The sequence below is a fragment of the Trachypithecus francoisi genome, unplaced genomic scaffold (genome assembly GCF_009764315.1).
Source record: "Trachypithecus francoisi isolate TF-2019V2 unplaced genomic scaffold, Tfra_2.0 Lachesis_group13, whole genome shotgun sequence".
In the NCBI taxonomy this organism is placed as follows: domain Eukaryota; kingdom Metazoa; phylum Chordata; class Mammalia; order Primates; family Cercopithecidae; genus Trachypithecus; species Trachypithecus francoisi.
This window is the reverse complement of record NW_022681458.1, coordinates 11,500,346-11,528,195: the sequence shown is the minus strand read 5'-3', so window position 1 is coordinate 11,528,195 and position 27,850 is coordinate 11,500,346. Positions and strand designations below refer to the sequence as shown.

Sequence of the window (27,850 nt, the reverse complement as noted above, 5' to 3'; positions counted from 1 at the left end):
ATGAAATCCAAATGAAAGATACTGAGAGTGACAAAAGAGCCAACAGAGGATTTTTTTTTTTTTTTCTTGAAAATGAGTCCTGCTCTGTCACCCAGGCTGGAGTGCAGTGGCGCCATCCTGGCTCACTGCAATGCAACCTCTGTCTCCCGGATTCAAGCAATTCTTGTGCATCAGCCTCCCAAGTAGCTGGGATTACAGGCATCCACCACCAGACCTGGCTAATTTTTATGTTTTTAGTAGAGATGGGGTTTCACCATTTTGGCCAGGCTGGTCCTGAACTCCTGACCTTAAGTGATCCACCAGCCTCAACTTCCCAAAGTGCTGGGATTACAGGTGTGATCTACCAAGCCCAGCCCCAACAGATATTTTTGGAGAAACATTGCTATTGCTTTGCCCCCATGCCTGCCCCTAACACACATAGTTTTAGGTGTTTCCTCAACAGGCTATAACAAAGATTTAACTTGTCTCCCATGGTTTTGGGTTCTGCAGAGCTAGTTTTTCTTTAAATGTGATGCTCTGCTGAGACTAGCACTGTCTGGGAGTGAGGGGAGCAAGTAGTATGAAAAGAGTGTAAACTGTTCAGAGACAGGTGGCAAGATTAGGGAGAAAGTGACACAGAGGAGGGCGCTGGGTGGTCCAGGGATGCGGGGGCAGCCTATGCAAGGACATGGGATGACCTACTGTTTGGGGAATTTCTCTGTAACACGTAATGACAGAATTGAGTTCATTTTCCATCTCTTCCAGCTTTAGCCCAGAGACCACGTCCCAACAAAACGCCACCAGGTACTCATGGGGGTTGGAGCTGGAAGACGCCAGCAGTTGCCCCTTCCCCATGTTAGTGTCTTTTTTCTCTGCACCAACCCTCAGTTCACACCAGAACAAGACTGCCTGTGTTCACACCAGAACGAGACTGCCTGCGTTCACACCAGAACGAGACTGCCTGCGTTCACACCAGAACGAGACTGCCTGCGTTCACTTTCCGCTCTTCAGAGACCGCAGCGCACTCTCAGGCAATGAACCAGAGGACAACAGACATTTTCTTTGAGGGAAATGCAACTTTTTTAAATTAAAAGGGCATTTTGTTTTAATTGAAGGACATTCAGATCAGAAACTGGGTTAAAAATAAACACTGCAGAGCTCGACACAGTGGCTCAGGCCTGTAATCCCAGCATTTTGGGAGGTCGAGGCAGGTGGGTCACTTGAGGCCAGGAGTTCAAGACCAACCTCACCAACATGGCAAAACCCCGTCTCTACTAAAAATACAAAAATTAGCCGGGCATGGTGGCATCAGCCTGTAATCCCAGCTACTTGGGAGGCTGAGGCATGAGAATCGCTTGAACCTGGGAAGCGGAGATTGCAGTGAGCCGAGATCATGCCACCACACTCCAGCCTGGGCGACAGAGAGACACTCTGTCTCAAAGTAAAATAAAATAAAATAAAATAAAATAAAAATAAAATAATAAATAAACACTGCAGAATCCAAGAGAACAGGCCTCTCGATGTGGGGGTCTGATCAGTTTTCCAAGTGTCAACAGACTGGTCCTTCCTAGGATGCGTGTTTCTTCTGTGGTCGTGTTTACATATTGGTTTCTGGCAAGAGCAAAGTGTTTGCTTGTGACCTTAAATAAAATGCAGACATCACTTTCACTGAGTCTCATCAAAAGCAGAACTTGTCCTCTCATTCATCTTTGTCAGACTAGCAGGAGCAGCCAGACTAGGTCACCCAGGGTGACAGTCTCCCTCTCCATGGAGCTGAAGATTTCATCCTGCATTCTGCTAATCGGGCTTGGGCCCGCTTTAACCCTGTGCGTGGTTAACGCTCCATCAAGCCCTAGCATTTCACCGTGGATTGTTTCTCACCAGGATCCGAGAATTAAGGACCATACAGGTAAGTCTGGGGTTGACTTTCAAGGGTGCTTAACAGATACAGCCCTGGACTTTTAAAATAATATTCCGTTATTTATTTTAGGAACCCCTCTTCTCTCTAAAAGTAAGATTCCTGCATGAGATTCAGACTTACAGACTCTGGGATCCCACTTTGTGCCCCCACCTCCGGAACTCTCTACCTCTCCTGGAGGATGGCTCACAGGATGTGGGAGGGCCCAGGGGGAGCTGCAGTGGGGGTGCTGCCAGTCTGCAAGTCGGAGGAGAACTGTTTATCCTATTAGCAAAACCAACAGAGCCTGACTTCACTCTGCACTGAAAATTCCCCAGGGCACTGAGCAGCCTATGACAGACTATTTTGGAAACTGCTAGAAGAAGGGATCTGTTCAATGTTATTTACAATCCAGTAAACCATAGCATTTCTCTGGTCTAGCCAGATTTCTAACTGACCAGACCAAACTCTGCAAAGCTTTTCTACTGCTCAGCAAACATGGTCAGCTCAGGCAAGAGCTGCTCATATTCCAGGTCAGCATCTGAGCCTGAGCACGCAGCCACCATGGCCCCAAGCGACATGCACACATCTGGCAGGCACACTCCGTCCTGATTCTGTGGGGACGGATTGGGAGGGACAGGCAGACACAGGATGGCAGAAGAATTGGGACTGATGGGGATCAGGGAAATGGCTGGACCCAGAGTGTGTGCAGCAGATGCAATTCAGGTCCAACTTGCTCTCCAGTTCTCTGCAGAGATATTTCACAGGCCGTAGAAACTTGCTTGGATTAAAATGACAGTTACAGCAAAAACTATATAGATAATTACTTTTTATAAACACTTACATTTTCAGATAATTTTTAAAAAATTCATTCACATGTTATGAAAGTAATACATGGTGATTTTAATGTTTCAATCAACCCAGAGTTGCCTAAAACAATGCCTCTCTCAAAACGTAATGTATATTCAGCACAACCGAGAACCTTGTTATGCTGTGGATTCCAAGCAGAAGATCTGGGGGTGAGGCCTGAAATTCTGCTTTCTTTCTTTCCTTTCTTTCCTTTCTTTCTTTCCTTCTTTCTTTCATCTTTTGAGACGGAATCTCGCTCTGTCACTCAGGTTGGAGTGCAGTGGTATGATCTCAGCTCACGGCAACCCCTTCCTCCCAGGTTCAAGCAATTCTCCTGTTTCAGTCTCCCGAGTAGCTGAGACTACAGGCGCACACCACCATGCCCAGCTAATTTTTCTATTTTTAGTAGAGACAGGGTTTCGCCTATATTGGTCAGGCTGGTCTCAAACTCATGACCTAAGGTGATCCACCCACCTCAGCCTCCCAAAGTGCTGGGATTACAGGTGTAAGCCACCATACCTGGCCAAATTCTGCATTTTTTAAATCAACTCCGAGATGATGCAGATGGTGCTATTAGGTTGGCACAAAAGTAATGGCAAAAAACACAATTATTTTTGTGCCAGCCTAATACAATGAGTCTAATAAACTCAGGCCTAGAAAGGGTAATAGTCTCCCTCTATCACCAACCCACTCATGACCCATCTCTCTGATTATATTTAAGGCTATATTATGTCAGGTTCTATATTCTATAATCTGTGTTCTTCACTAACCACAGAGAATGAACATCCTCCCACGTCAATGCCAAAAATGTAACTCATTCTTTTAACTGTATGCACAGAATTCCATAGGCAAAATGCCATGATTTATTCATTTGCCCCTTACTGAGATGGGGGATATTTCTAAGTTTGGGGCCACTTTTAAGCTCACCCATATTCATCATCTTTCTCTGCAGCCGAGACAGAGGGACATGGTTAGCAAGCTTACCTGGGCCTCACACCAAGCTCTATACTCTTCCAAGTGAGGAAAGGTAGTTCACTGTGTCTCAGAATGAAATAACTGAAACTCCACAGCAGACAGGAGCATAACCTTTCTGATTCTCCAGCCAAAGTATGATTCCTGCAAGAGATCTTGCTGGTCAACTAGGAGGCCCATGACATCATGGGATAAACATAGTTCATCTTCCTTTGTGGCCAGTTTTACTTGAATTCTGTGGAGGCAAATCAATTCCTTATTTTCATATTAAAATTAAAACACACATGTGTAATCAAAAATAAAACATAAAATTCACGGAAATGTTTTGATTAAATCATGAAAGCTCTAAAATATTATCTTGCCTGTGGCCAGTTGCCTTAGACTCTCTGGGATACAGCTTATGCCTCTCTGCACTTAAGAGCAGTGTAAAAGTAGCATTGAGAATCAGACATTAACTTGGTGCCACACCCTTATCTACAGGTGAGAAAACTGAGGCTCAAGATGGTTGACTAACCTTAGACAGCTGATTAATTACTGCAGGTTAATAAGGTAGTCTAGATTGTTAAGATGAAAAAGCTTGTGAGGATTTGCAGAGCTGAGAATGTTTTATAAATCACGATTTTAGTTCAGCAGTGGTCAAAGCTTTCTGCATATTAAAATCAGTAGAGAAGCTGTTAAAGTCCCCAGTGTTCAGGCCTAATCAACACCGATTAAATTAGAGGTTTTAGGGGTAGGACCCAGATATCAGTCTTTTTTATAAATTCCCCCATATGATTGCAGTGTTGAGCCCAGGGTTACCAGATTTAGCAAATAAAAGTATAGGAGACCCAATTAAATTTGAATTTCAGATAACTAATAAATTTTTTAAGTACATCCCAAATATTGCCTGAGACATACTTAAGAGTTACTCATTGTTTATCTCAATTAAAATGTGACTAGGCATCCTGAATTTTATCTGGGCCCTCCCTAATTCAGGCAAGTTTGAGAGCAAGGCTTTAGGGAAAGTCTTTGACTGCAAGGGCATCCAGGCAGCACTTCAAGGTCAAGATGCCGAGCTCTACACACTGATGGGTAACCCTCCATCCAAATTTGCCCAGTCTGAGAGAGGATTCAGGAACCAGGTGGATGGCATCTTTCAAATCACAGGGTCCTAGGTCTAACACTTGTGACTATTCTCCAAAGACAGAAACATGGTGTAATTTATGGAACAGTGAGTGAAGCAGGTGGTGGATATTAGTGGTTCATGATGCTCTGCTGCATATAGTTTACAGCTTACCAAAGCCTCTTTTCATCTGGTTCTGCAGATGTATACACAGGGCAAACAGTTGAGCCTCTGACCAGACCCCAGCGAAAGCTTAAACGCTCCCAGCAGGAGAAAGTCCCTTCCCATGAACATCAATTGCCTGCCCTGAGCATCTCTACATCTTCTGAAGGTGACTACAGGTTGATACTGGAACCCCCTTTCTTCCCACCAAATTCTTGTCTCCTAGACCTGGTGACTGGGACACTGAGAAGTCCTCTGCCTACTTTTGCTAAAGTCTCTCAGGATTCAAAATGCAACCAAGCTGGGCACAGTGTTGCATACCTGTAGTCCCAGCTACTTGAGAGGCTGAGGCAGGAGGATTGCTTGAGCCCAGGAGTTTGAGGCTATAGTGCACTATGTTTGTGCCTCTGAATACTGACAGCACCTCAGCCTGGGCAACATAGCAAGACCCTATACCTCTCAAAAAAATGCACCAAACCAGCAAGAAACAAAATATTTGTAAACCAGTCAGAATGGCAAACACTGAAATGATGAAAAGAGAAAGACAGCCAGGCATGGTGACTCATGCCTGTAATCCCAGCACTTTGGGATGCCAAGGCAGGTAGATCTCCTGAGCTCAGGAGTTTGGAACCAGCTTAGGTAATATGGCAAAATCCCTCCTCTACCACAAATACAAAACGTTAGCCAGGTGTGGTGGCTTGTGCCTGTGGACCCAGCTGAGGCTGAGGCAGGAGGATCACTTGAGCCTGGGAGGTCGAGGCTGCAGTGAGCTGAGATCGTGCCACTGCACTCTAGCCTGAGTGATAGAGGGAGACCCTGTCCCCACCCCTGACCCCCCCCCAAAAAAAGAGAGAGAAAGAGACTAACCCTGTGGGCCAGTTGTTTTCTTCCTGGAACTGGGAAGTGAGGGCGCCAGGTGAAATGCTGACAGGTGGCCTCCACTGGAAGCCAGCAGCTGCTGGTCATGCAAAATTGTCTAAGGGAGTCATTCCATGGGCCTGACCTCCCAGAACTCAAGAATTTCTAAACCCATCTGTGACTCACAAACAACGAACTTATTACCAGGAAACATTGCTGTGAGCCACCCTGTTTGTAAAAGTGCTAATGTCCTTGTATTTTAACCTGACAGTTCCATAAACAGAGGGTCCTTTCCAGCACACACTTTCCTATTTGATCACTGTTTCTCTCTGGTTTCAAACCTGTAACTGGTATCCACGGAAAGCCGAAATGGGCCCAGCGCTGTACCATTTAAGCAAGACCAGCTCCCATTCAAACAGACCCCAAATTCAAGACAAGCAACATGTGGGCGAGGGGAGTGTAAGGTGATGACAGGGCTTTTCACAAAAGCACATGTGGAGGAAGCAGAGAGGAGGCTGGCTTTCTACTGCCTGGTATCCCAGACTCCCAGCCCAGGGAGCCAGCCAGCGGCCTTGCCACCCCCATTCTCCATGAGTGTCAGAGATTCCAGCCTCCCACCAGACACACACACAACCAACCAGCCCCTGCTTTCCCCGTCCCTGAGTTCCAGATGGCCTCTGCCATGACGGCCCTTGGGCTTGCTCCAAACATGATCGATTACAGCCCAGAAAATCTCTTGAAGGCATTGGTTGCTTCTGAAGTTAAGACTATGAAATTACTTTTCTTCTCTGAAGTCCCCTCTGAACTTTGGAAGCCACAAAATCCTTCTCCTTCCTGGAGCAAAGAGCCCATTTCATGGGGCTGCCTGAGCTCCCAGTGCAGCTTTCAGAAGCCACCATGACGCGTGTGGCAACAGTCCACCCACAAGGCCTCTGTGGTGAGGACACCATATGGTCACCAGGAGCAGCACGAACAGCACCAGGTCAGCCTGGAGGGCCAATGGGACAGGGGCCCAGCTCTCATGAATACAAATTCACCCCTGCTCCACTTGCTACATAACTGATTCATTCACCAAACATTTCTTGAGCTCCTGATACATTCTGATGCATTCTGGACCCTATGCTAGGCAACTGAAGAAGAAACGGGTAAGACAGAAACTCTGTCTTCAAAAATCTCAGTTCACAAACCTCAAAGAAGGTATATTTAGGAAGGCAGGAAGGCCTCCTGGAGAGGATGGTGCCTGCAGCAAGACAAAAAGACATGTTTGACATCTGGGGAGACAGAAAGGATGGAAAGACAACAGTGTCAGGAATACTAAAGAAAACTGCATCCCAAGAGTCTTCGTACCCTCACCTGGCAAGGCACATCCAGTGAGCTGGCCAGAGGAAAAGTTTTATACAGAGAGGATCATTAGAGTTTTACTGACAAAAGTGAAAAGTTAGAAATCTCTTGAATGTCCAGGCCAGGCGCCACTGATGGCTCACACCAGTAATCCCAGCACTTTGGGAGGCTGAGGCGGGTAGATCACTTGAAGTCAGGAGTTCAAGACAAGCCTGGCCAACATCTCTACTAAAAATACACACATGCAAAAAAATTAGCCGGGCATGGTGGTGGGTCCCTGTCGTCCCAGCTACTCGGGAGGCTGAGGCAGGAGAATGGCGTGAACCCGGGAGGTGGAGTTTGCAGTGAGCCAAGATGGCGCCACTGCACTCCAGCCTGGGCAACAGAGCAAGACTCCATCTCAAAAAAAATTTAATTAAAAAAAAAAATAGCCGGGTGTGGTGGTGGGTACCTGTAATCCCGGCTATTCAGAAGGCTGAGACAGGAGAATTGCTTGAACCTGGAAGGCAGAGGTTGCAGTGAGCCAGGATCATGCCATTGCCCACCAGCCTGGGTGACAGAGTGAGACTCTGTCTCAAAAAAAAAAAAGGGAAAGGAAGGGAAGAGGAGGGAAGGGGAAGGGAGGGGAGGGAAGGGGAGGGGAGGGGAGGGAAGGGGAGGGGAGGGGAGGGGAGGGGAGGGAGAAATCCCTTGAATGTCCAATCCTGAATGTTAAACACAAGATGAAAAGGTTAGAGAGAAACGATTTGATAGCCTACTATGTGGCATTCATTCATTCATTTATTCATTCAACAAATAATCATTGAGCACCTACTCTGTGCCTATCTGAAATCCAAGCCCTGGGGACACAGATATGAATAAAAGAAAGGAGAACTCTCCCTTATCGCAGTTTATAGTTTAGTGGGAGATGTGTGTGTGTGGGCGTGTGTATGTGTGTCACAACTTTAGATAAGACAATCAGAATAGACTTTCATCGATCAATAGCCCCTAAAGACCTGTATTGGAAACAGTTGCACAAACCACCAGAATGCCACTGGAAGGACACAAAGGATAAATACGGGATTGGAGCCCTTACTAAGGTCTTCAAAGGAATTTCAAGCTCTGTGCATGGTGATGAAGGGTCTGTATGTCTTGACTTTGGAGAAGGAGGCCTTTTGTGAAAATAGTAGCATAGTTTAATAAAATAAACCTGAAGGCAGAAGGACAAATTCCTGAAGAATATGATGATTTATACAAGTTAGACCTTGCTGCCTAAGAAGAGCAAAATGATGCCCCAGGAGTCACTTCTGTGCTGGGCAGTTCTCCGAGGATGCAGTTGGGTGCTGGGAAATCCATCTGAGTGAGGACAGCACATGTCCTTCCTCATCACTGCATCCCTGCTATTTAGGAAGGAGAAGACTTTCTTGTGGAAGCAAGAGCCAAAAAGTTGCTTCTCTCTGTGCAGCAAAGGCAAGACGAGAGAGCAATGGCTCCCAGCCCTTTTTAGTTAATGAATAGCTTAAAAATGAACTCATGTCCAGTGCAAGGCTCAAGAGAAGCCAAGCGAAGCAGAGTCTGGAGGCAAACCTGACGGGGAGTTCCCCTACCAGATCCTCAGGTCGTTCGCAGTCAGCCAGCTCCCTGCCACCGGAGGGCGCCCCAAAAGTCTGAAAGAGGCAAACCCAGGTAAGCAGCCTTGTCTCCCCTGATTTCTCAGAGGAATCTGAAATGAGTTATTTCAGTCTGAGAGCATTTTGCACAGAAAGATCTGTTTTTAATACAAATAAGTGTACAATTAATAGATAAGTTCTGGCATCCTCTAGGAGCTTGGAGATTTGGGTTATTTTCAGTTACAACTAGATTTAAATGTGCAACTGTGCTGCAAAACTTCTCTATTTTGTTGAGTGTAGACTTTGGCACTTGTGAGCTCATTGCAAGAGAGAGAGGGCTCTTGGAAATGCAGCGAGGGTCCAAGTCCCTGCAAATACACAGCCCCAGTTGTTGGATTCTTGGATTCAGATTCTTAAATTATTGTGCCAGTGGTTTGACAGCAGGCAACTTGATGGATAGGCTTTATGGACAATAGTCAGGATGGAAACAGAATTAATCAGCAATCATTTGTTTTATTACCTTCTCCCTCAAGATCAGAGCCTTCCTACCCTGAGCTGACCTGAAGGTCCTGTTCATGGATCAAGCTCAGCCTTGAGCACATGGCAGGTGGTGTCTGGCTCTTTTGCCTTCTACACCCTATGCCCACCTCCTACCATCAGATACCCAAAGCCTGCAATGCACTCCCTCCTCAACTTCAGTTCCTTAAAGACAATCCACCTGAATCAATCTATTCACCCTAAACTGTTAGGATGTGGCTCAAAACTTAGCCCAAAGCAAACACAGAACACTTGTTGGTTGAATCAGAGTCTCCAGTAAGCAAGGTCTTGGAACCTGTCACTTTCACAGCATGTCAGTGATTCCCACCATCAGGCAAGCTTGGGAAATTCCGATTTGATGCAAACACATTCATTTGGAATAATGGAAATAAAGGAATTGGGTAAGGGAGTGTGCTGGGACTGGGAAGCGTTCACCGATGCTTCTTAATCACTCAGATGTGATTGGGTGGGGAGAGGAATGGGAAAGAGTGTGGCGGTCAATCACTCAACAAATCATGGACACCTCTGGTGAGTGGGGCAAGAATGAGGGATGGAGTTTCCACCCAGAAGGACCATACAATCTAGTAGAGCAAGGATCAAAACAAAACAGAAGGGGCTAGAAGAAAAGCTAATTATGCCTTGGGAGCAATGGATCTGGGAATGAGTTTTCCCTGGAAGAAATCAGCTGGAAATTGGTCCTGTCTGTGTTAAATGGTGATTGCCTTCAAGGGAAATACCTGAAGAATAGTATGGCCATACCCATCCTGATGGAGGCAATCCAACCAGTCGCAGCCTTTCAAGAAAGTTTCACTCCGCTGAACCCTGAAAATAAGGTCTTGAAAAGCAAACAACCCACTTGTACAACAACCATCAACTTAACCCCCTAGTGCCTCAGGTTTACCCACTAAATGTAGAGCCAATTATACGTTTAAAGCTGTTTGGATCACAGTTCGCATTGAACCATGTAATTATTTATCATCACTAGCCTCTGAGACTATTGAGAATTAAAGTAAATCCATTTACAGCACAACTTAAGACTCATATAAAAAACAAAACGGATGAGTCATGTCCCTAGCTACCTGACAGAGGAACAGAAGCCTTTCTGAGTGAATAATTACCCTGCGTCAGAAGCTTTCTGCCCTTAATCCCCTGAATTCAGAGCTGAAGCACTCACGAGTCTCTGTAACTTGAGCTGTGCTAACATGTTGAAGTGATAAACAAGCAGAGTTACTCATCTCTTCCGAGGCCCATTTTTTCTGTCTACATTCCACCTCTGTCTTCTGAGCACACGACTGACCACTGGATGGCCAATGGAGACCAGGGCTGTTTAGGAGTAAGTATGAGTTCTTATGTATTAAGTGTGAACAACGTGCCAGGAAACATGCTGTGAGTGCTTCCAGCTATGTGATCCCATCTTCTGTGTCTTTATAACACTGTTGTCCCACTAACCTGGGGAGAGTCGTCTCTCCTTCTTCCTGGGCTCCAATCATCTCATCTGTAAAGTGAAAGTTCCACTGAGTAATTTTCAAACTCCCTCCACCTTTCAATCACAGGAAGCTTGAGTCAGTCTGAAAAGCCTTTGGGAGGCTGAGGAGGGTGGATCACTAGGTCAGGAGTTCAAGACCAGCCTGGCCAAGATGGTGAAACCTTTTCTCTACTATAACTACAAAAATTAGCCAGGCGCAGTGGCAGGTGCCTTGTAATCCCAGCTATTCAGGAGGCTGAGGCAGGAGAATCACTTGAACCCAGGCAGCAGAAGTTGCAGTGAGCCAAGATCATGCCACTGTAGTCCAGCCTGGGCAACAGAGTGAGACTCTGTCTCCAAAAGAAAAGCTTGGCTATCTTTCTGAAAGTGCCTTCTTCCCACACACCCTACACACAAAGCTCAGTGCTGAATTCTCATTCTTCATCTTCTGACGTAAGACTCAGAAGGAGCTTCTCTGTGCACCCACTGCAAACGGAGGGTGCCACACAGTTCTAGGCTCTCGGTGTCCTGAAGAAAGAATTGGACGAGACACACACAGATAGCAAAGCAAAACAGCAAATATTCATTAAGGGCAGTATTACGCTGTCAGAGAGGGAGAGCAGACTGGCCTCTGTGAGATGCGATCAGTGTCAGTTTGGTGAAGTTTGGGTCTTTTTATGTGTTTTTTGCTTCTCTTCCCAAGGCTGTCTAATCTCTAGCCAGTGTCCGCCTTTTGATTGAGAGGTATGTTGTTTAGTTACTTTGGCCCCTCTGCACTTGTACACCACCTCTATCCCATAATTTTAAGTACGTGCATGATATGAAGCCCATATGCATGAATCTTTAGTAACTGATTATCATACGGGGTTATGTGAAGGATACTTTTTCTCTCTAATGCACATCTGTGTCTCTGAAGCACTGCCCATTCCTGGTTTGGTCCAGATCCTGCTGGCCATGAGGTCCTTGCTCACTTCTCTGTCTTACTCTTTGTTTTGGCTGCTTAAATTCCACCTCCTACCTTACTTCTTGCTCACCCACCCCTTCACTTTACTTCTGCTCTCTGTTTTTACTTATTCTGCCCTTTATCCAACTTTTAATTCCCTTTGCTATTCTCCTGCCTCATTTTCCCAATTCTCCTGCCTCATTTTCCCAATTCTCCTGCCTTACCACTGTTGTTAAGAGGAGCAGAAATAGGACCCTTGGTGGAGCTCGTACTATCCAATGGGCCATGGGCAGTTCCTGGTCCTGCTGCCTTGGCACTCCTTTCCTGCTCTCACGTAGCAGTCTTGAAAAGCTGTGAGGGAACAACTTACTGGCATTTAATAAACATTTGCTGAATGGATAAATTAATGAAGAGCTAAATGGATGGGTGGGTGTGGATGGACAGATGATGCTTGGGAACATGAGCTGTGGTTCTGTGTCTTTCAAACAATGGAAGTTTGGAAAGTTATTTAAACACTCTAGGACTGAATTTCCCCACCTTAAAAATAGCAGTAATAAAAGTTCCTACCTCATAAATTTGTTGTGAGGATTAAAGAAGACAGTTTAGACAAATTGGTCAATGCTGTGGCCAGTATATTGTTAACTTTAATAAATATCAACTACTTTTATCAGAATAGTGAGCACAAGTTATCTTATTACAAAGAAATTCTTGGCTGGGCACAGTGGCACATGCCTATAATCTCAGCGCTTTGGGAGGCCGAAGTGGGTGGATCACTTGAGGCCAGGAGTTCAAGACCAACCTGGCCAATAAGGAGAAACCCCATCTCTACTAAAAATACACAAATTAGTTGGGTGTGGTGGCACCCACCTGTAATCCCAGCTACTTCGGAGGCTGAGGCAGGAGAATTGCTTGAACCTGGGAGGCAGAAGTTGCAGTGAGCCAAGATTGTGCCACTGCACTCCAGCCTGGGTGACAGAATGAGTGAGACTCAAAAAAAAAAAAAAAAAATTTAGAGTTCTTGAATCACTCTAAATCATGAAAAGGCAAGACATTGACAGAGTTCAGTACTTTAGATCTAGAAGCACACTGCTGACTCCACACCCCTAGACCAATCATGAGACACCAGTGCGTCATGAGCCTTACACAGTGAGTGCTCAGGGAAGATTTGTCATATGAATGGATGGAATGAATTGCATGAGTGAGACAACGAATGAATGAATGAATGAATGAATGGACAGGTGGAAGAAATAAAAAGCATCGAAGAGAAAGCAGATTGTCTAGCCCAATAGTTTCATCCAGGGGTAATTTTAACCCCCCGAGGATATTTGGAAATATCCGGAGACATTTTTAGTTGTCACAACTGGGAGGTGCTCCTGGTGTCTAGTGGGTAGTGGCCAGAGACGCTACTAAACATCCTATAATGCACAGAACAGCCCTCAACAGCAAACGATTTTCCAGTTCCAGATATTAATGGTGCAGAGCTTGAGAAACCCTGGTCTAGTTCATTGGTTTTAAAATTCAGCTCTACCATAGAATGTCTGTCTGTCTCTCTCTTTCATACTCACACACAAACTCTGTGTAATGTATGTGTGTGTTTTGAAATAGATCTGCCTAAAAGCTTGATCTCAGGACCATTTAGTATGTTTATTGTGCTCTTTATGTCAAGGGAAATACAGACAATTGCTGTAAGAAAAATCATGCTATAATGAGTTAAATCGAAATTCCCCGTGGGAGTCCCATTTCTGAAAGGCTGCAAGAGTTGCTTGGCTCTGATATAAGGAAACCACAATATCTGAATTTCAAATTGTTAAGGGGCCTTTTGGGTTGGGAAAGCAGGAAATTGCCTTATTAAAAGATAATTTAACCATAAAGTAATTTCTTCATAGACTCATATAATAATAAAAGGATTTCAATTTTGTGAGCATTCTCATTAGCAATGTGGAGATTTTCAAATAAACCAGCAGAAAAATGACAACAATTGGTTGTCTATGGGTCTCTCCTGCCACACAGTAGCCTGGGAATGTGTCTGTGGCTTAATTTTAAACTGCAGATTAGAAAATTGTAAATGACTAGCGTGGAAATTCATCCGAGCAAAACCTACATTACAAAATCATGGAGCTGCTGATTCAGTCCAGAAGCTGAGGTTTATAAGACACTATAATTTATTTCTGCCTGAATCCCTGCAGCAGGGTCTTCCTCCCCCACCAACATGTGACCTTTGCTTTCTTCCTGGCATGGAAACAACCCCAACCCTACTCAAAACTTTTTCAGCCCCTGCCCGACCCCCGATTCTCCATCTACCCACCCTCTCTCTTGTACTTTTCTTTGGTGATCTTGTTTTTTAAGCTCTATTATTTAAAAATTTATACACAACAAAAGGCATGGATCTTAAGTCTATAATCGGATGTCATTGGACAGATGCATTTTCTCTTGCTACCATCACTCAAATCCAGATACAGACCATTTTCATGCCCAAGAAATTTCCTTTGTGCCCCTTTCCCAGTGAATCCCCCACCCTCCAGAGGCAAAGACTGTTTAGATTTCTATCACTTAAATTGGTTTTCCTGGATTCAGAATTGCACATAAATGGAATCATGCATTAGGCCCTCTACTGTGTCTGTTTTTTTTTTTTCTCTCAACGTTAACGCCTGTGAGATTCAGACGTGTTGCTGCATGTTTCAGTACCTCTTTCCTTTTTAGTTTTTAGTGGTATTCTATTGTATTGGGGACAATTATGAATAAGGTTGCCATAAATATTCTTGTACAAAACTCTTTTAAACAAACACATGCTTTTGTTGCTCTTGGGCATTTACCTAGGAGTGAAATTGCTGGGTCCTGGAGTAGTGCATGCTCACCCTAACCTTGCACAATGAAGCTCCAGCCTGCCTCTATTGTTTTTAGTCCCTCAGAAGTACCCACTCTCACCCTCTGCAGCTTCACACACCCTCCCCTCACTTCACCTGGGTAATTCCTACCCGTCCTTCAGGTCCTGACTTAGAAGTCACATGTCATGAAACCTTCCTTGACATCGATGGAATCTATTAAATTTTTCTCTGCTAGAAGCTCCCACATCCTGACATCTGTCTTCATTCTAACATCTAGCATCCACAGGGAAAATGCTGTACTGAACATTTTAAGCAAAAAAATAAAGAAGTATTAAATTGTACACCAAACTATAACAAAAATGTCCACGAGTCCATACTGGTATAAACAAGTTATTGAATAAATAAGTTAACTAAGCGAGAATAAACAAGTTTTTCGTGCCGAATTCCAAAAGTTTAAGTAGATACTTTGTCCTTAAGGAATTGGAGCAGCATCACTCCCCTCTCCTTAAGTGCAGGCTACACATAGTGATTTCCTTCCAAAGAGTACAGTATGGAGAGAAGGGGAGGGAAGGTAATTTTACAGTGGAGAAGCCTGACAAATAATGACAGCTGATTCAGTTAACACCTAGCACTCGACTTACACATGCTGAGTGCTTCATTCTCATCTGCTGGACAGATGGACAGATTGAAGGATGGGGAGATGAAGAGTCTTGGGGTGGATCAGCTAGACCAGTGGTCTTCAAACTGTCCTTTGTGGGACTCACGGCTCCTCACATCGTCTCAGAGACCGCTGGGGTTAGGAGTGGTAAGAAGAGGAGGCCAAAGGGACTGGCCACCAGGCCCTCTTATCCAAGTTTGATCAGAGCATCTTGTTCATTTTAATCTGTTTTATATACCACACATCCATGTAGTATTTCACTGGAAGACAACATACTTTTATTAAGAAATAGCTTTAAAGGTTACTGATCTAGTGCTGAGATCCTAGGGACAGGAAAGGAATGTGACTTAGTCAATTGGTCAGGGGCTTGGGGGGTATTAAACACATACAAATAGTCTTCACTTCTACAATAACTATGCTTTCGCTCATTTTCCTTGAAACACACAGCCCACTCAATTAATGCTCATATACCAGTTTTGATGGCATGGATACAGAGAAATGTTTATCCACGAAATGAAAATAAAGCAAAACTAAAACAAAAATAACTGGGCAAAAAATATTAAAAGTGGTATCTGACATTCACTCTTAGTGTTAGTGAGACAATAGGGAGGGGTGGGGTTTGTGCCCAACTATCTAAATGGGGCAGTTGCATTTCCACTTCAGCCACTTGCTGCCATGTAGTAATAATGAAGCCATCTAGGGTCAATGAAGCAGTCTTATTGTCTAAGGTGTTATCTGAGTTCTTTGTCTCACAACCAAGAAAATTAAGGAGCATGGACACCAAGGGTGAGGTTGGAGTTAAGTTTAATAAGCAAAAGAGGAACACTCTCCACAGTAGAGAGGATTGCCATTTTACAGTTGAATATAAAAGTTTTTATAAGAAATTGTCCTTGTCCATGTAGTGACTTGTGTAACTTCCCTTATCTTTACAGCTGTGGACATGTCTCAGGCAAGCCTCCCCTGAAGAAAGTTCCCATGGAGCCACCAGGTACATGTCCACAGAAGGGGAGGAAACTTTCCTGGGAGTCTGCTGATTATACAATGAACAAACGTGTTTCTATGTTGGGGTTTGTCCCCTTATCTGTGTAGCTGTAGCTCGATTTTTCAGCCTATTTCTCCATTTAAAACAATTCTACCAGTGAGCTGTCTTAACTGTCTGCCTGTTTTTTTTTTTTTTTCCTTTCTCCTGTCTTCATATGGATGGTGCAATCACACTTCTGAGTTTTCAAGGTAAGCCAGAAAACTGATTTGTGTGAGTGGAGTGTGTATATGTGTGTGTGTGAGAGAGATCCTAATTATTAATTTTGGTTTACACGTTTAAACATATGGTGTAGGACAAACAAAAACACATCTGTGGTTCACGCTAGGGCTGAAAGCCAAGTTATAACCATAGTTCAACTGCTCAGTATTAAAAATGACAGGCCAGGCATGGTGGTCTACACCTGTAATCTCAGCACTTTGGGAGGCCACAATAGGCAGGTCGCTTCAGGCCAGGAATTTGAGACCAGCCTGCCCGACATGGTGAAACTCCACCTCTGCTAAAAATACAAAATTTAGTCGGGCATGATGGTGCAAGCCTGTAATCCCAGCTACTCGGGAGGCTAAGGCATGAGAATCACTGAAACCCAGGAGGTGGAGGTTGCAGTGAGCCAAGATCATACCACTAAACTCCACCCTGGGCAACAGAGTGAGATTCTGTCCTCAAAAAATAAAAATAAGTATAAAATATAAATGACAAAGCACAGGCCGGGAGAGGTGAATGACTCACCAAGTTTCTGTCAGCTTATTCGAGAAAGAGCTAAGATAAAAATCTAAATTTGTAAACTCCCAGCTTAGTGCCTCTCCACCTTCCCCACCCACTGCTCACTCCTATATCTATGTGTAGATGGAGAAGACATGCATGGTTGCCTCCTATGACCACTCCCCTTCCCCATCTCAACTGCCCTTCAGTTTTGCATCGGTACTTCTCTCGCCCCACCCCTCACTGTATATTCCATTTATTTCTAGAGCCAATGACCCCTTTCCCAGCCCCAGGATAATCCCATGCCCCTCGGCAGTGATTGGTTCAGGAATCCAGGCCTTTGTCAGTGAGGGTGTGGAATTTAGCTGGCCATGAGGGATAATTCCAAAATGTGTACATGACCTAGTTTGGGCCAATGAGAGTTAATAAATATTTGAGGGAGAAATCTCCTAGCTCCTAAGAGGGAGCCTCAGAGGCCATCTCTAGTTCATCCTCTGAATGTCCTGACATTCATTCAGCAAATGTTTCTTAAGCAGCTACTGTGTGCCAAGCACTGTTCCAGGCACTGGTGATACAGTAGTGATCACAACATGGAGCTAAAATACTACCGGGAAAACAGAAAAAGTAACTCAATGACAAGGCAGATACTAGCAAGTGTGGTGGAAAATAATAATGCAGAATAAGAGAAAATGGAGTAGAGTGGAATGAGTGGGTACACAAAAATATAGGGTAGCCTGAGTATGTGAAGGCAGAAATTGTCACAGCCATTCTGCCATCACAAGGGAAGCAGCCTGAGGATGAAGCCATCACCCAGAGGAGAGCAGGACCAAGGAAACTGCAAATAAATGGAATAAGAGCTTCTGGATCAAGCTGCTCCTAAAGCTTGCCTCACTTCTGGACTACCAGTTGTAAGATTTTCTTATGTTTTAAGTCAATATATGTGTTGGGTTTGCTGTCAGTGACCTGCAGCCAGAGGCATTCTAATAATTATATTAAATGAAATGACATATGGAGAGTTTGATTTTCTTGGGAGCTTTTACTTGAGTCATTTCAAGACTAGACCAATATTTGGTTGGAAATATACTTGAGGTGAATTTGAGATAGAAGATTCTTTCCTAAGGATTGTGAGGGCGAGAACAATTGCTCTGCACAAAACAAAACACGAGATTAATTTTCTTATGGTTCTGGAGAGGGAGATGAGGACAAGAGAAGAACAAGAGAGGAAGCAGGATCTGCATATGGTGGAAGGCCACCTTCTCCATGCAATATGATCCTCTCTGTGACTCTCCCCCAAGGCCCTCAATAAAGCCTATAGAATCCTTCTAAGTATTGAAGTTTGTAAAGGATTGAGATAAATTGGAATGATTGAAAAAATAATATATCTTACTGACCAGTCCAGGCTCTCAAATAGCCAGGCCAGGTCAACAGATATATAGGATGGAAATCTTGCAGATGTTTCGCAAATAGATGTGTAAAATTCTAGAACGCATTCCCGCTAGTTCCATATCAATGTGTGCCTTTGCCTTCCATTACAACCATGTCACCTTTCATTGTTCTCTCACATACAATCATCTATCTCCTTCTGCATTAAATCATCATGCATTTTTCTATTCAATCAATGGAAACATTTAGTAAAGGTTTGCTAAAGGTCAGCCATATGCCAAGCACTAGAGTGATACAGTTGAATAAGACAGAGTTGTCCTGAAAGGGTTCGCTTTGGAGTGACAATGGAGAGAAGCATTCCCCCATACCACATGCCTACCATGTGCCATCTCTATGCTGGTTCTTAAGTATGTTACCTCACTTATACTACAGAATGTTGCTCTAAAGCAGAGGTCAGCCAACCTTGTCTGTAAAAGACCAGATATTAAACATTTTAGTCTTGTGCTGGCCAAAATATAAAACTGAACACGTGATATAGATACTTGTATACCATGAGAGGAGATAACATTCCACACATTTTTTATTAGTGAAAGTCAAAATGTAACAATTGAATACAATTTATTTTTGTAGTACAAGTCAACTAAGAAGAATAAAACTCTTTGTGGGGTAGGAAATATTTCACTTGATTGGGCTTCAAAGTGAGTGTGTATCATATGGTTTGAATGTCTTTCTTTGTTGCTTCCAAAATTCAGGTTAAAATTTAACCCCCAATGCAACTGTGTTAGGAGGTGTGACCTTTAAAACTGAGTCATGAGGGTTGTGCCCTCACGAATGGGATTAGGCGACCGTATGAAAAGGCTTGAAGGAGGCCTTTCACTCCTCACTTTTCACCCCCTGTCCCTTCCACCATGTGAGGACGTAGTGTTTCTCCTCTCCAGAGGATGCAGTGACAATGCATCATCTTAGAAGTGGAGACCAGGCCCTCACCAGACACCAAATCTGCTGGTACCTTGGTTTTGGACATCTAACCTCCGGCACTGTGAGAAATACATTTCTGTTCTTTATAAATTATCCAGCCTCAGGCATTTTGTTATAGCAGCACAAATGCAGTAAGACAGTTGGCTATTGTCAAATCAATTTCAAATGCTCATTTGTTATAAACCACTCTCACTGCAATGAAAGAAACCAATTTCCCTGGAAAAAAATGGCTGATTCTAAGGCTGAAGCAGGAAACATACAAGATGAGCCCGGAGCATCCTGTATTGCCAGAAAGCAAGGAAGTGCTAAAATGCACACACACACAGGCACAGGCACACACACACAGGCACATGTACAAACACCCAGACATACACAGTGATGAAGGTATGTCAAAGGTGCCGAATAGAAGAGCTCTTAATGGCCAAAGATGGAAAATTTTGAGCAAAAAAAAAAAAAAAAAGAAGAAGTATTAAATTATACTCCAAACAATAACAAAAATGTCCATGAGTCCTTACTAGCATAAACAAGTTATTGAATAAATAAATGAGGGAGAATAAACAAATTTCTCGTGCAGAATCCCAAATAATTGAAGTAGATACTGTATTCTTAAGGAAGTAGAGAAGCATAACTCCCCACTCCTTAAGTGTGAGCTACACATAGTGACTTCCTTCCAAAGAGTACAGTATGGAGCGAAGGGGGAAAAGGTAATTTTACAGTGGAGAAGCCTGACAAATGCTTCGGCAGGGTGATGGTTAAGGTCGGCATCCACAGTAATAAATCACGTTGTTAGTATGTAAGCTTGATAAGACACGATGAACATGGCACTTTATCTGTATGGTTGTCCTCCCCAAAACCTATAACTACGGTCTGATCATGGGCAAAACGTCATAAACATCTATATAGAGGAACATCTTAGAAAACACAGAGTCCTCTTCAAGGTCATAAAAACAAGGAAAGTCTGAGAAATCATTGCAGCCAAGAGTGGCCTAGGAGATGAGATGATCAAATGCAATGTGGTGTCCTAGACAGGATCCTGGAACAACCAAAAAAGGACAGTAGGTAAAAAGTAAAGAAATCTGAATGAAGTATGGATTTTAGTTCAGAGTAAGGCATCAATTCATTAATTGTGACAAATGTGCCACACTCATGTAAAATGTTTATGAGGAAAACCAGACGTGGAGTATATGGGAACTTATAGTAATATCTTCACAACTTTCCTGTAAATCAAAATCTATTCTAAAATAAAAAGTGTATTAAAAATTCACACACACAGTCACTCTTAGTTTAAGGGCTGTTTAAAAACAAGCTTTGGGCTGTACGTTGGCCTGTGGGCCATAGTTTATCAATACCTGCTCAAATAAGCTACTTCCATTTCCATTTTGTAGCTGAAAAAATCCGAGGTCAAGGACTAATTCAAATCACATCAGCGTTCATCAAACCCTTGTGATAAATTGTGTAATAATTGTGATAATTGTGATATATTGTGAATAATATCAAAGTCTATGCTCTTTATTGTAGCATAGGAGAACTCTTCTTTCCCTTGCCTGAAAGCATCTGATGATTCTTCATTGACTCCATCACTCTCTAATCAGGAAGAAAAGTATTTTCAGGAGGTCCCAGGAGATTTTCTTGAAGGGCCCACTGACCCACAGTCATCCCTAAAAGCAAGGGAAGCTGGAGAAGGTGACAGCTGATATTTTCAATTCTATGTTGCATCAGAAGAAGGGCAGAGAAATGGCTGTGGTGGAGGCACCCAATGGTATCTGCCAGGGTTGTTGTGAGTGGTTACTTATAATTTTAAGGTGATTTCATATATATAATTTCTTTTCTATGGTTTTATCTTTGTCCCTATAAATAAACTGGAAAACCCTTTAACAGTAAGAATTATGACTTCAACTACCATATACCTGAAAAGTTTGTTTTGTTTGGTTTTGTTTACCTGGATTTACAACACTGTTTGAAGAAAAGATCAGTTCAGACTCCCAGACGCTTCTCAGTTCTTGGAGAAAGTCACAGCCAGACAAAATTGTTCAAAAAATGTATAGCCTCATGAAATGAAGAAACAGAAGCCGGTAGGGCAGAGTTACTAAGTGACAGGGTGGGAGGCCCAGGCCCAACTGTGCTAAGTGGAGACTTTGGTACCTATGTCAAAGAGGCCTACTCAACTGTTAAGACCACTTGAACATAACGTATCTGCATGTACCATTTTGTGGCAAGAGTAAAAACTTTGAAAAAACTCCCTAATGAGCTGGAGACACTGCTCTAGATGGCAGGGATCCCTGTCATTACATGTAGTTGCTTTGGCATGTGAAGATCCACATATTAGAGAACTAATTATGGCTACACTGAGTTATAAGACCACCATCAGTTCAGGAATTCTGGAGTCGTAGTTAATTCGGGCTTATCAAGTACTATTTTCACAGCTAGTACAAAGTAACAACTTGAGACGGTGGAATTTTGACACCCTTAGAGAATGTGCTCCCTGCTCTAGGAAGACTGTTTCTCACACACATCACAATGTACTAACTGCAGATCCCAGTCACACTAATCATCAAAGCAAGGGTACTACCCTACTTTGTGATAATATCTGAATCTAAAACAAGAACAGAAGCAGCAATAACAACAGCTAACATGTGCTGAATTTTGATGGGCGCTGGAGGGAGGATTTACACGCATTCTGGCATTCAATACTCACAATGATTCTTCAAGAGAGGCCCTATCATGATCCCCAATTTTCAAATCCTTTTTGAATATTAGGCCCAGAGAGTTACCTGTCCAGAGTCATTACCAAGTAAATAATTGAAGTAAGATTTTAATCTACCCTGCTACAAATAAGCTGTCCTATAGTGGAGTTTCCTTCATGGTGTTCTGTGAAGTGTAATTCTATATTTATTTGTTTATTAGATGAAGGTCTGCTTCAAAACAAGCTATAAACTCGGGAGCCAGGATCTTCTGGTGGGGCTTGTGTCGGTCACCATCTGCCTGATGCAGAACAAGTGCTCAATGAGACAAATTCTTATCATTGAATGTCCAAATGAATAAGCAAATGTCTTTAGATGTATTTGGTGGCCACTCTCAGGTGGTCAGAAGGCTCTGCCCAAGATCTAAATTTGTAAGCTCCATTAATTGGCTTTCAAGAGACAAGCCGTGATGGTAAAAGACTTTAGTTTTTTAAACAAGTCCTTTAAGAGACATCACATATAACGAATTGAAGACTTTGGGAGATTGAAAATTATTTCAGAGGGTGTGATCGAAGCAGTTTGCAAATGAAGACCAGTAAGCAAAAAAAGACATGGAGGCTCAGACAATGTCCAGGGGCTCGTGGGGGTCAAGAGGCAAATGGAGTTCAGCTCACGCCTTTTCATGGCCCTCTCCTATCATCGATCGAGATGTCTGAGCACCACACAACCAAAGGATCTTTTACAGGAAGATGGGAGTAAATATGTCTGCACAACACTCTGCTGCATGTTCCCATAAATGTTTAACCGACCAAGTTAATATTTTGTTCTTACTTTACTTCCAAACACTTGACTAAAAATATTAACATATTGCACTGTATCATTTAATAATCAGAAGGTGGGTAGACTGCTGTGTCATTGCAGGATTAGGAACAGATGTTTTGAGGGTAGAGCTAGAAGGAAAAGCATCTAAATAATATTTTTGCTTAAAACTCTCCCTCACACCTGGTTCCAGGACTTCTCTTGGCCTTACCCGACGTCCCTGTGTGCAGTTAAAAATGCGTTTTTAAAAATAACTCCGGGCCTTCAAAGCAGCATTTGGATACAAAATGGAACCGAATATAGGGTGCCACTAAACTAGGCCTTCAAGCTTCTAAGAACCACGGAGCTGTTTGCTAAGGCAATTTCATTTAGTCTCCACAGGATAGCAGCATACAAGGTATTTCTTGAGGCCACAGGTGCCTGCCCTCAATGCCTACAAGCAGCTCCGGATTCCAGTGTGTTCACTGTCCACACGTGCTGCGTTTCACTGGCAAATTCAGATATACAACTTTGGACAACAATTAATTTTTTTTTACACTTCACACTGACAAGCACCTAGGGTGAGCTTACTGACAATTAGGAGGTCAGGAAGGCTTGCAGAGGCAAAGGAGCGGGCTCCGGCAGCCACCGAAGTACACGCCTCAGGTTATTTAATATGGTATCAACCGTGGGACTGTTTGGCAAACAATAGCAAATCCAAAACTTTTTATATATCGTTTTCAAAGAACAAAAGAGACAACTGCATCCTTGACTTGATAACATTTATTCAATATTCTTTGAAATTAGCAAGAATCAGAAGAAGCACATATCAATCAAATACAGCCACAAAAACATCCTGGAGATAAATAAAACTGCACTATGAGAAATACTCACTACTGAAGGAACCAGTACTCTCTTATGTTTACTACCTCTTAACAACAAACGACTCAAATGTAAATTTAATCTACTCACAATATAAAACCCTTGACTTTTTAAAGAAAAATGTGGATTCAAATCAATCAGAATTTGTCTCGCTAGGCCTTTTTGTTACGTATGTTTTTGAGGCCTAGTTCGACGACTGTTACGAAAATGACAAAAACAAACGTGAAAGAATGTTTCCGCAAAGTTCAACGAAACAGTGCAGAAATCAGTTACTTACCCATGCACAGAATAAGGCAAAGGCTAATTTCATTTGGGTTAGGAATAATAAATTTAACTAGTTTCTTTTCCACAAAACGAACATTTCAGACTTCTTTTTAAGTAACGGGTATACTCTATTATGCATCATACGCTACGTTACATGGTTTTCCTAACTCTACTCAGAAAGCCGGCACTCAAATGTCAAACAGAAACTTCTTGATTAGACTTATTCTGTAACAATCACAGAAATTAATCTGGGTCTCGTGATGGTGTCTACGGTGAAAACAGCACACACTAGTAGAAGCATACAGTTTAGAGAGCTGAAGGTACATTAAAACGTAGTCTATGGATAGTTTCACAAATTTCGTTTTTAAAATATTTTTTCCAAACTAAAAGCTGCAGAAAATTAGTTCTTAAATATTCTACTGAAAACTCTTGAGCAGCTAGCATTTTAAATTTCTTAAGCTTTTTATTTTCTTAAAAATATTTAAATGAGTGTAGTGTCTCATCTTTTTGAAAAATAATCCAAAAAAAGATTACAAATCTTTTGTTTTAATCAGTGTGACCAAAGGTTTGTCATCAGGACTGTAATCTTCATAGGCAATGGGGCTCACATCATACATTGCAGGCCGGGATTTCTTTCCAAACCTGAAATCAGAGAGAAAGGACTCTGGTTAGATAAATACTAGATCTCAAGTTTAATTACAGCAAGTGATGAGAATAATTTATATGCATGAATTAAGTGAAACTGTAAAAATATATTCTCTAGCAAGTACAGAAACTTTAGACATCCTAATATTAACACTGAATGTGTATAAACATTAGTCTTTGGTGTTAGAGGGAAAAAAAATGTATTTCACAAAATGTAGAGCTCAAATTAAAGTTGGAGCTCGCAGGTTAAATCTTGGCAAAGCAGTCAAGCATGACAGCTCCACAGTAGATTGTAAGAAAATGCGTATTGATTTGTCTTTTTCTTCTGAGGCCCATAAATATTTGGAGAGGTGAGTTTATTTTATATCCACTCCAGTGCCTGGAATATAGCACAGCAGGGCAGTGTTCCCCGGGCCATGGACAGACAGCCTTTCCTGTGGGATTTTCACGGGATAAGCTGTGAAGGTTTGAGGTCATCTGAGATCCCAACACAAAAGGACAGAGGTGGGAAATGACCTCAGATACAGAGGTGTCTGTCCACAAACTATGCCAGAACTCACCATTGAATCCCACCTAGCTATCACCTCCCAAACCTAGCACACAGAAGCCAACGTTTTCCTCCGAGCACAAGGCCATTGTCCCAACAGATTTGTATATATCAAAATCGCCTCAACAGCAGGATTGACTCCCAGAAGCCAGGGGAGTCAAAATCCAATTTCAGGACTTCCTGTCAAACCAGTCGTAAGATGGCAATTATTAAAATAAAGCCAATTCAACTTCTGGGTGGTCTCTTCCCATTCAAGACCTCACCTTCCCTAAAAGCCCTGGAGTGCAACAGGATTCAAACAATCTTCCATGCTAACCCATCCTCCCTCCTCCTTTGTCTGGGCAACATCTTTTAACTGTTTCAAGTCCACCAGGGCTCTTTAAAAAGGCATTTTAAAAGAACCTTAAATTTTACAAGGTTCCTAGGATGGGGCCCCTAGGAATTAAAGGGGCTTATTTGCCATGGCTCCCGTCCCAGCTCTCCTCTTTTCTTATTTTTTCCTTTGATATAGTGAAAGTCTGTCTTCTCGTGTATGGAGATGGGAAGTAGAATCAAGTGAGAAATGAGAAAACAGTGCGTTCTTCAAATGATCTTTCATTTTAAACAGTCATCAATCCTGTATTCCAATCCTCTCGAATTTTACTAGCCTTGAAGAGCACAAAGGCATATGCTATGCCAGACAGACACCAGGCAAAATATGGCATTAAAGAGTTAAAGCATTCTTCTCTCAGAAAAACCCACAGCTATTACTGCAATATGACAAAAAACTTCAATAAATACTTTCTAAAACGTGAAGCCTCACTGAAGGTCCACCATTGTGCTCACATAGATGTGGGTCAGACTCTAGCCTGCAGTTTGTTTACCTAAATTGAGTGAGGTCTGCATAATCTAAGGATAGGAAAAGTGTCAATAACGCAAAAGTGTCAACAGGCCGGTTGGGTCTTACACTTTCTCCCAAGTCCGACAATTTCCTAGGCTACTTTAAGATGCAAATATTTTGACAGTTTATTTCTCATAAAATAGCTAGATATATGACCACTAATAATAATAATTTAACAAAAAATATCCAGCAACCCAGTGAAGAGCTCTCCATATCCTAACATAGTAGGATATAGAGAGCTTTGACCTGAGAGACAACAAACTATATTAACTAACTGATTAACTATTCGATTGGTTCGCTGAAAGGAAAAACCCAATTGCATATATCTGTAAAACACTCTTTTTTTTTTTTTTTTTTTTGAGATGGAGTCTCACTCTGTCACCTGGGCTGGAGTGCGGTGGTGCGGTCTTGGCTCACTGCAAGCTCTGCCTCCTGGGTTCACGCCATTCTCCTGCCTCAGCCTCCCAAGTAGCGGGGACTACAGGCACCTGCCACTACGTCCGGCTAATTTTTTTGTATTTTTAGTAGAGATGAGATTTCATTGTGTTAGCCAGGATGGTCTCGATCTCCTGATCCTGTGATTCACCCGCCTCGGCCTCCCAAAGTGCTAGGATTACAGGTGTGAGCCACCACGCCCAGCCTAAAACACCCATTTTTAAATATAATTTCATAGTTTGAAAAAGAACCTGCTTCCTCAGAATCTAGAATGTTAAAGCCTTCATTTTACTTAATCCATTAACAAGCTATAATTCGAAGGGCTATACTCTTGGATGTTGTCATGGAACTCAATATAGACAAGGCAGGTTTAAGGACGAGTGTCACAGTGTGACAAGGCAAGGGCTGATGCCACTCAAGAGTGAGCCACATGGCCACCTATACATGTTCGCAGTCGACTGAAGAGCAAGGAGCACCACTCTGTGTCCACACTGGTTAACTGAGCTGTGTGGCCCCGTCCTAACGGGATTAACTCCAAACAAGTATGGGTCATAAAGTATAATGCTAGTTACAAATGCGGTTAAAATAAGACTAATAACCCCAGCACCAGAAGAGAGAGCAGGCAGGCTTAGAGCTGGAATCCCTGCATTTCAACTTACTAGCTGCTGAGAACTTTGTCCAAATTCCTTAGGAGAATTTTGGAGATTTCCACCTGAAATGCTGTATCTATCATATGGAAGCTAAAATGGCCTCCTTTATAGAAACACCATAGTTTTAAAACACACAGTACAATGAAAAGACTTTGTTTGAATCTCCTACACCTCTCACAGTGGCAGGCTTACACTTGTTGATAAACGAATGTGCATTCATATCTACATTTAAAAGACTAACAGTTTATATATATATATATATATCTCAGGCACTAAATCAATGTCAGAGGCTGTTTATTTTATTGCAGGCATTTTTATGCAAGTGTTCATTTTTAAAATAACTACTACTTTTTATCATAAAGATACATTTTAAATGTAAAAAACAAAATAAAATTAGAAGCTAGAGAAAATTATAAAATAGACTAGGGGTTAGCAAACTATAGTCTACAGGCCAATTCCAGCCTGATGCCTGTTTTACAAATAAAGTCTTAGTGGAACATAGTCAAGCCCATTCACACTTCCTCTGGCTGCTTTTGCATAACAAAGGCCGAGTTGAGCAGTCATGACAATATGGCCTGCAAAGTCAAAAATATTTTACAGCTCCCTGATGAAGACCATAAGAATCGCCCTTAGTGCTGCTCTCCAAAGGACGTGTCTATGTTTTGTGCATTATTCTTCAGTCTGCCCATCCCTCAATCCCACATCCCTTCCATTCATTTTACAAAGATGTATGAAGCCCGAAGTCCTGCTGAAAGTATTATATATAATAATTATTATTACATATTTTAA

General features: G+C 42.6%; 1 protein-coding gene across 1 annotated transcript in view; it reads right to left on the bottom strand.

The window, feature by feature from the left end:
* Nucleotides 1-23,523: 23,523 nt before the first annotated feature.
* Nucleotides 23,524-27,850, bottom strand: part of DNER (delta/notch like EGF repeat containing) — a 379,388-nt gene continuing 375,061 nt past the window's right edge. Inside the window, exon 13 of the mRNA XM_033229959.1 lies at nt 23,524-24,546. Coding sequence (XP_033085850.1) covers nt 24,435-24,546 — 112 coding nt within the window. The 3' untranslated portion in view covers nt 23,524-24,434. The remainder of the gene's footprint in view (nt 24,547-27,850) is intronic.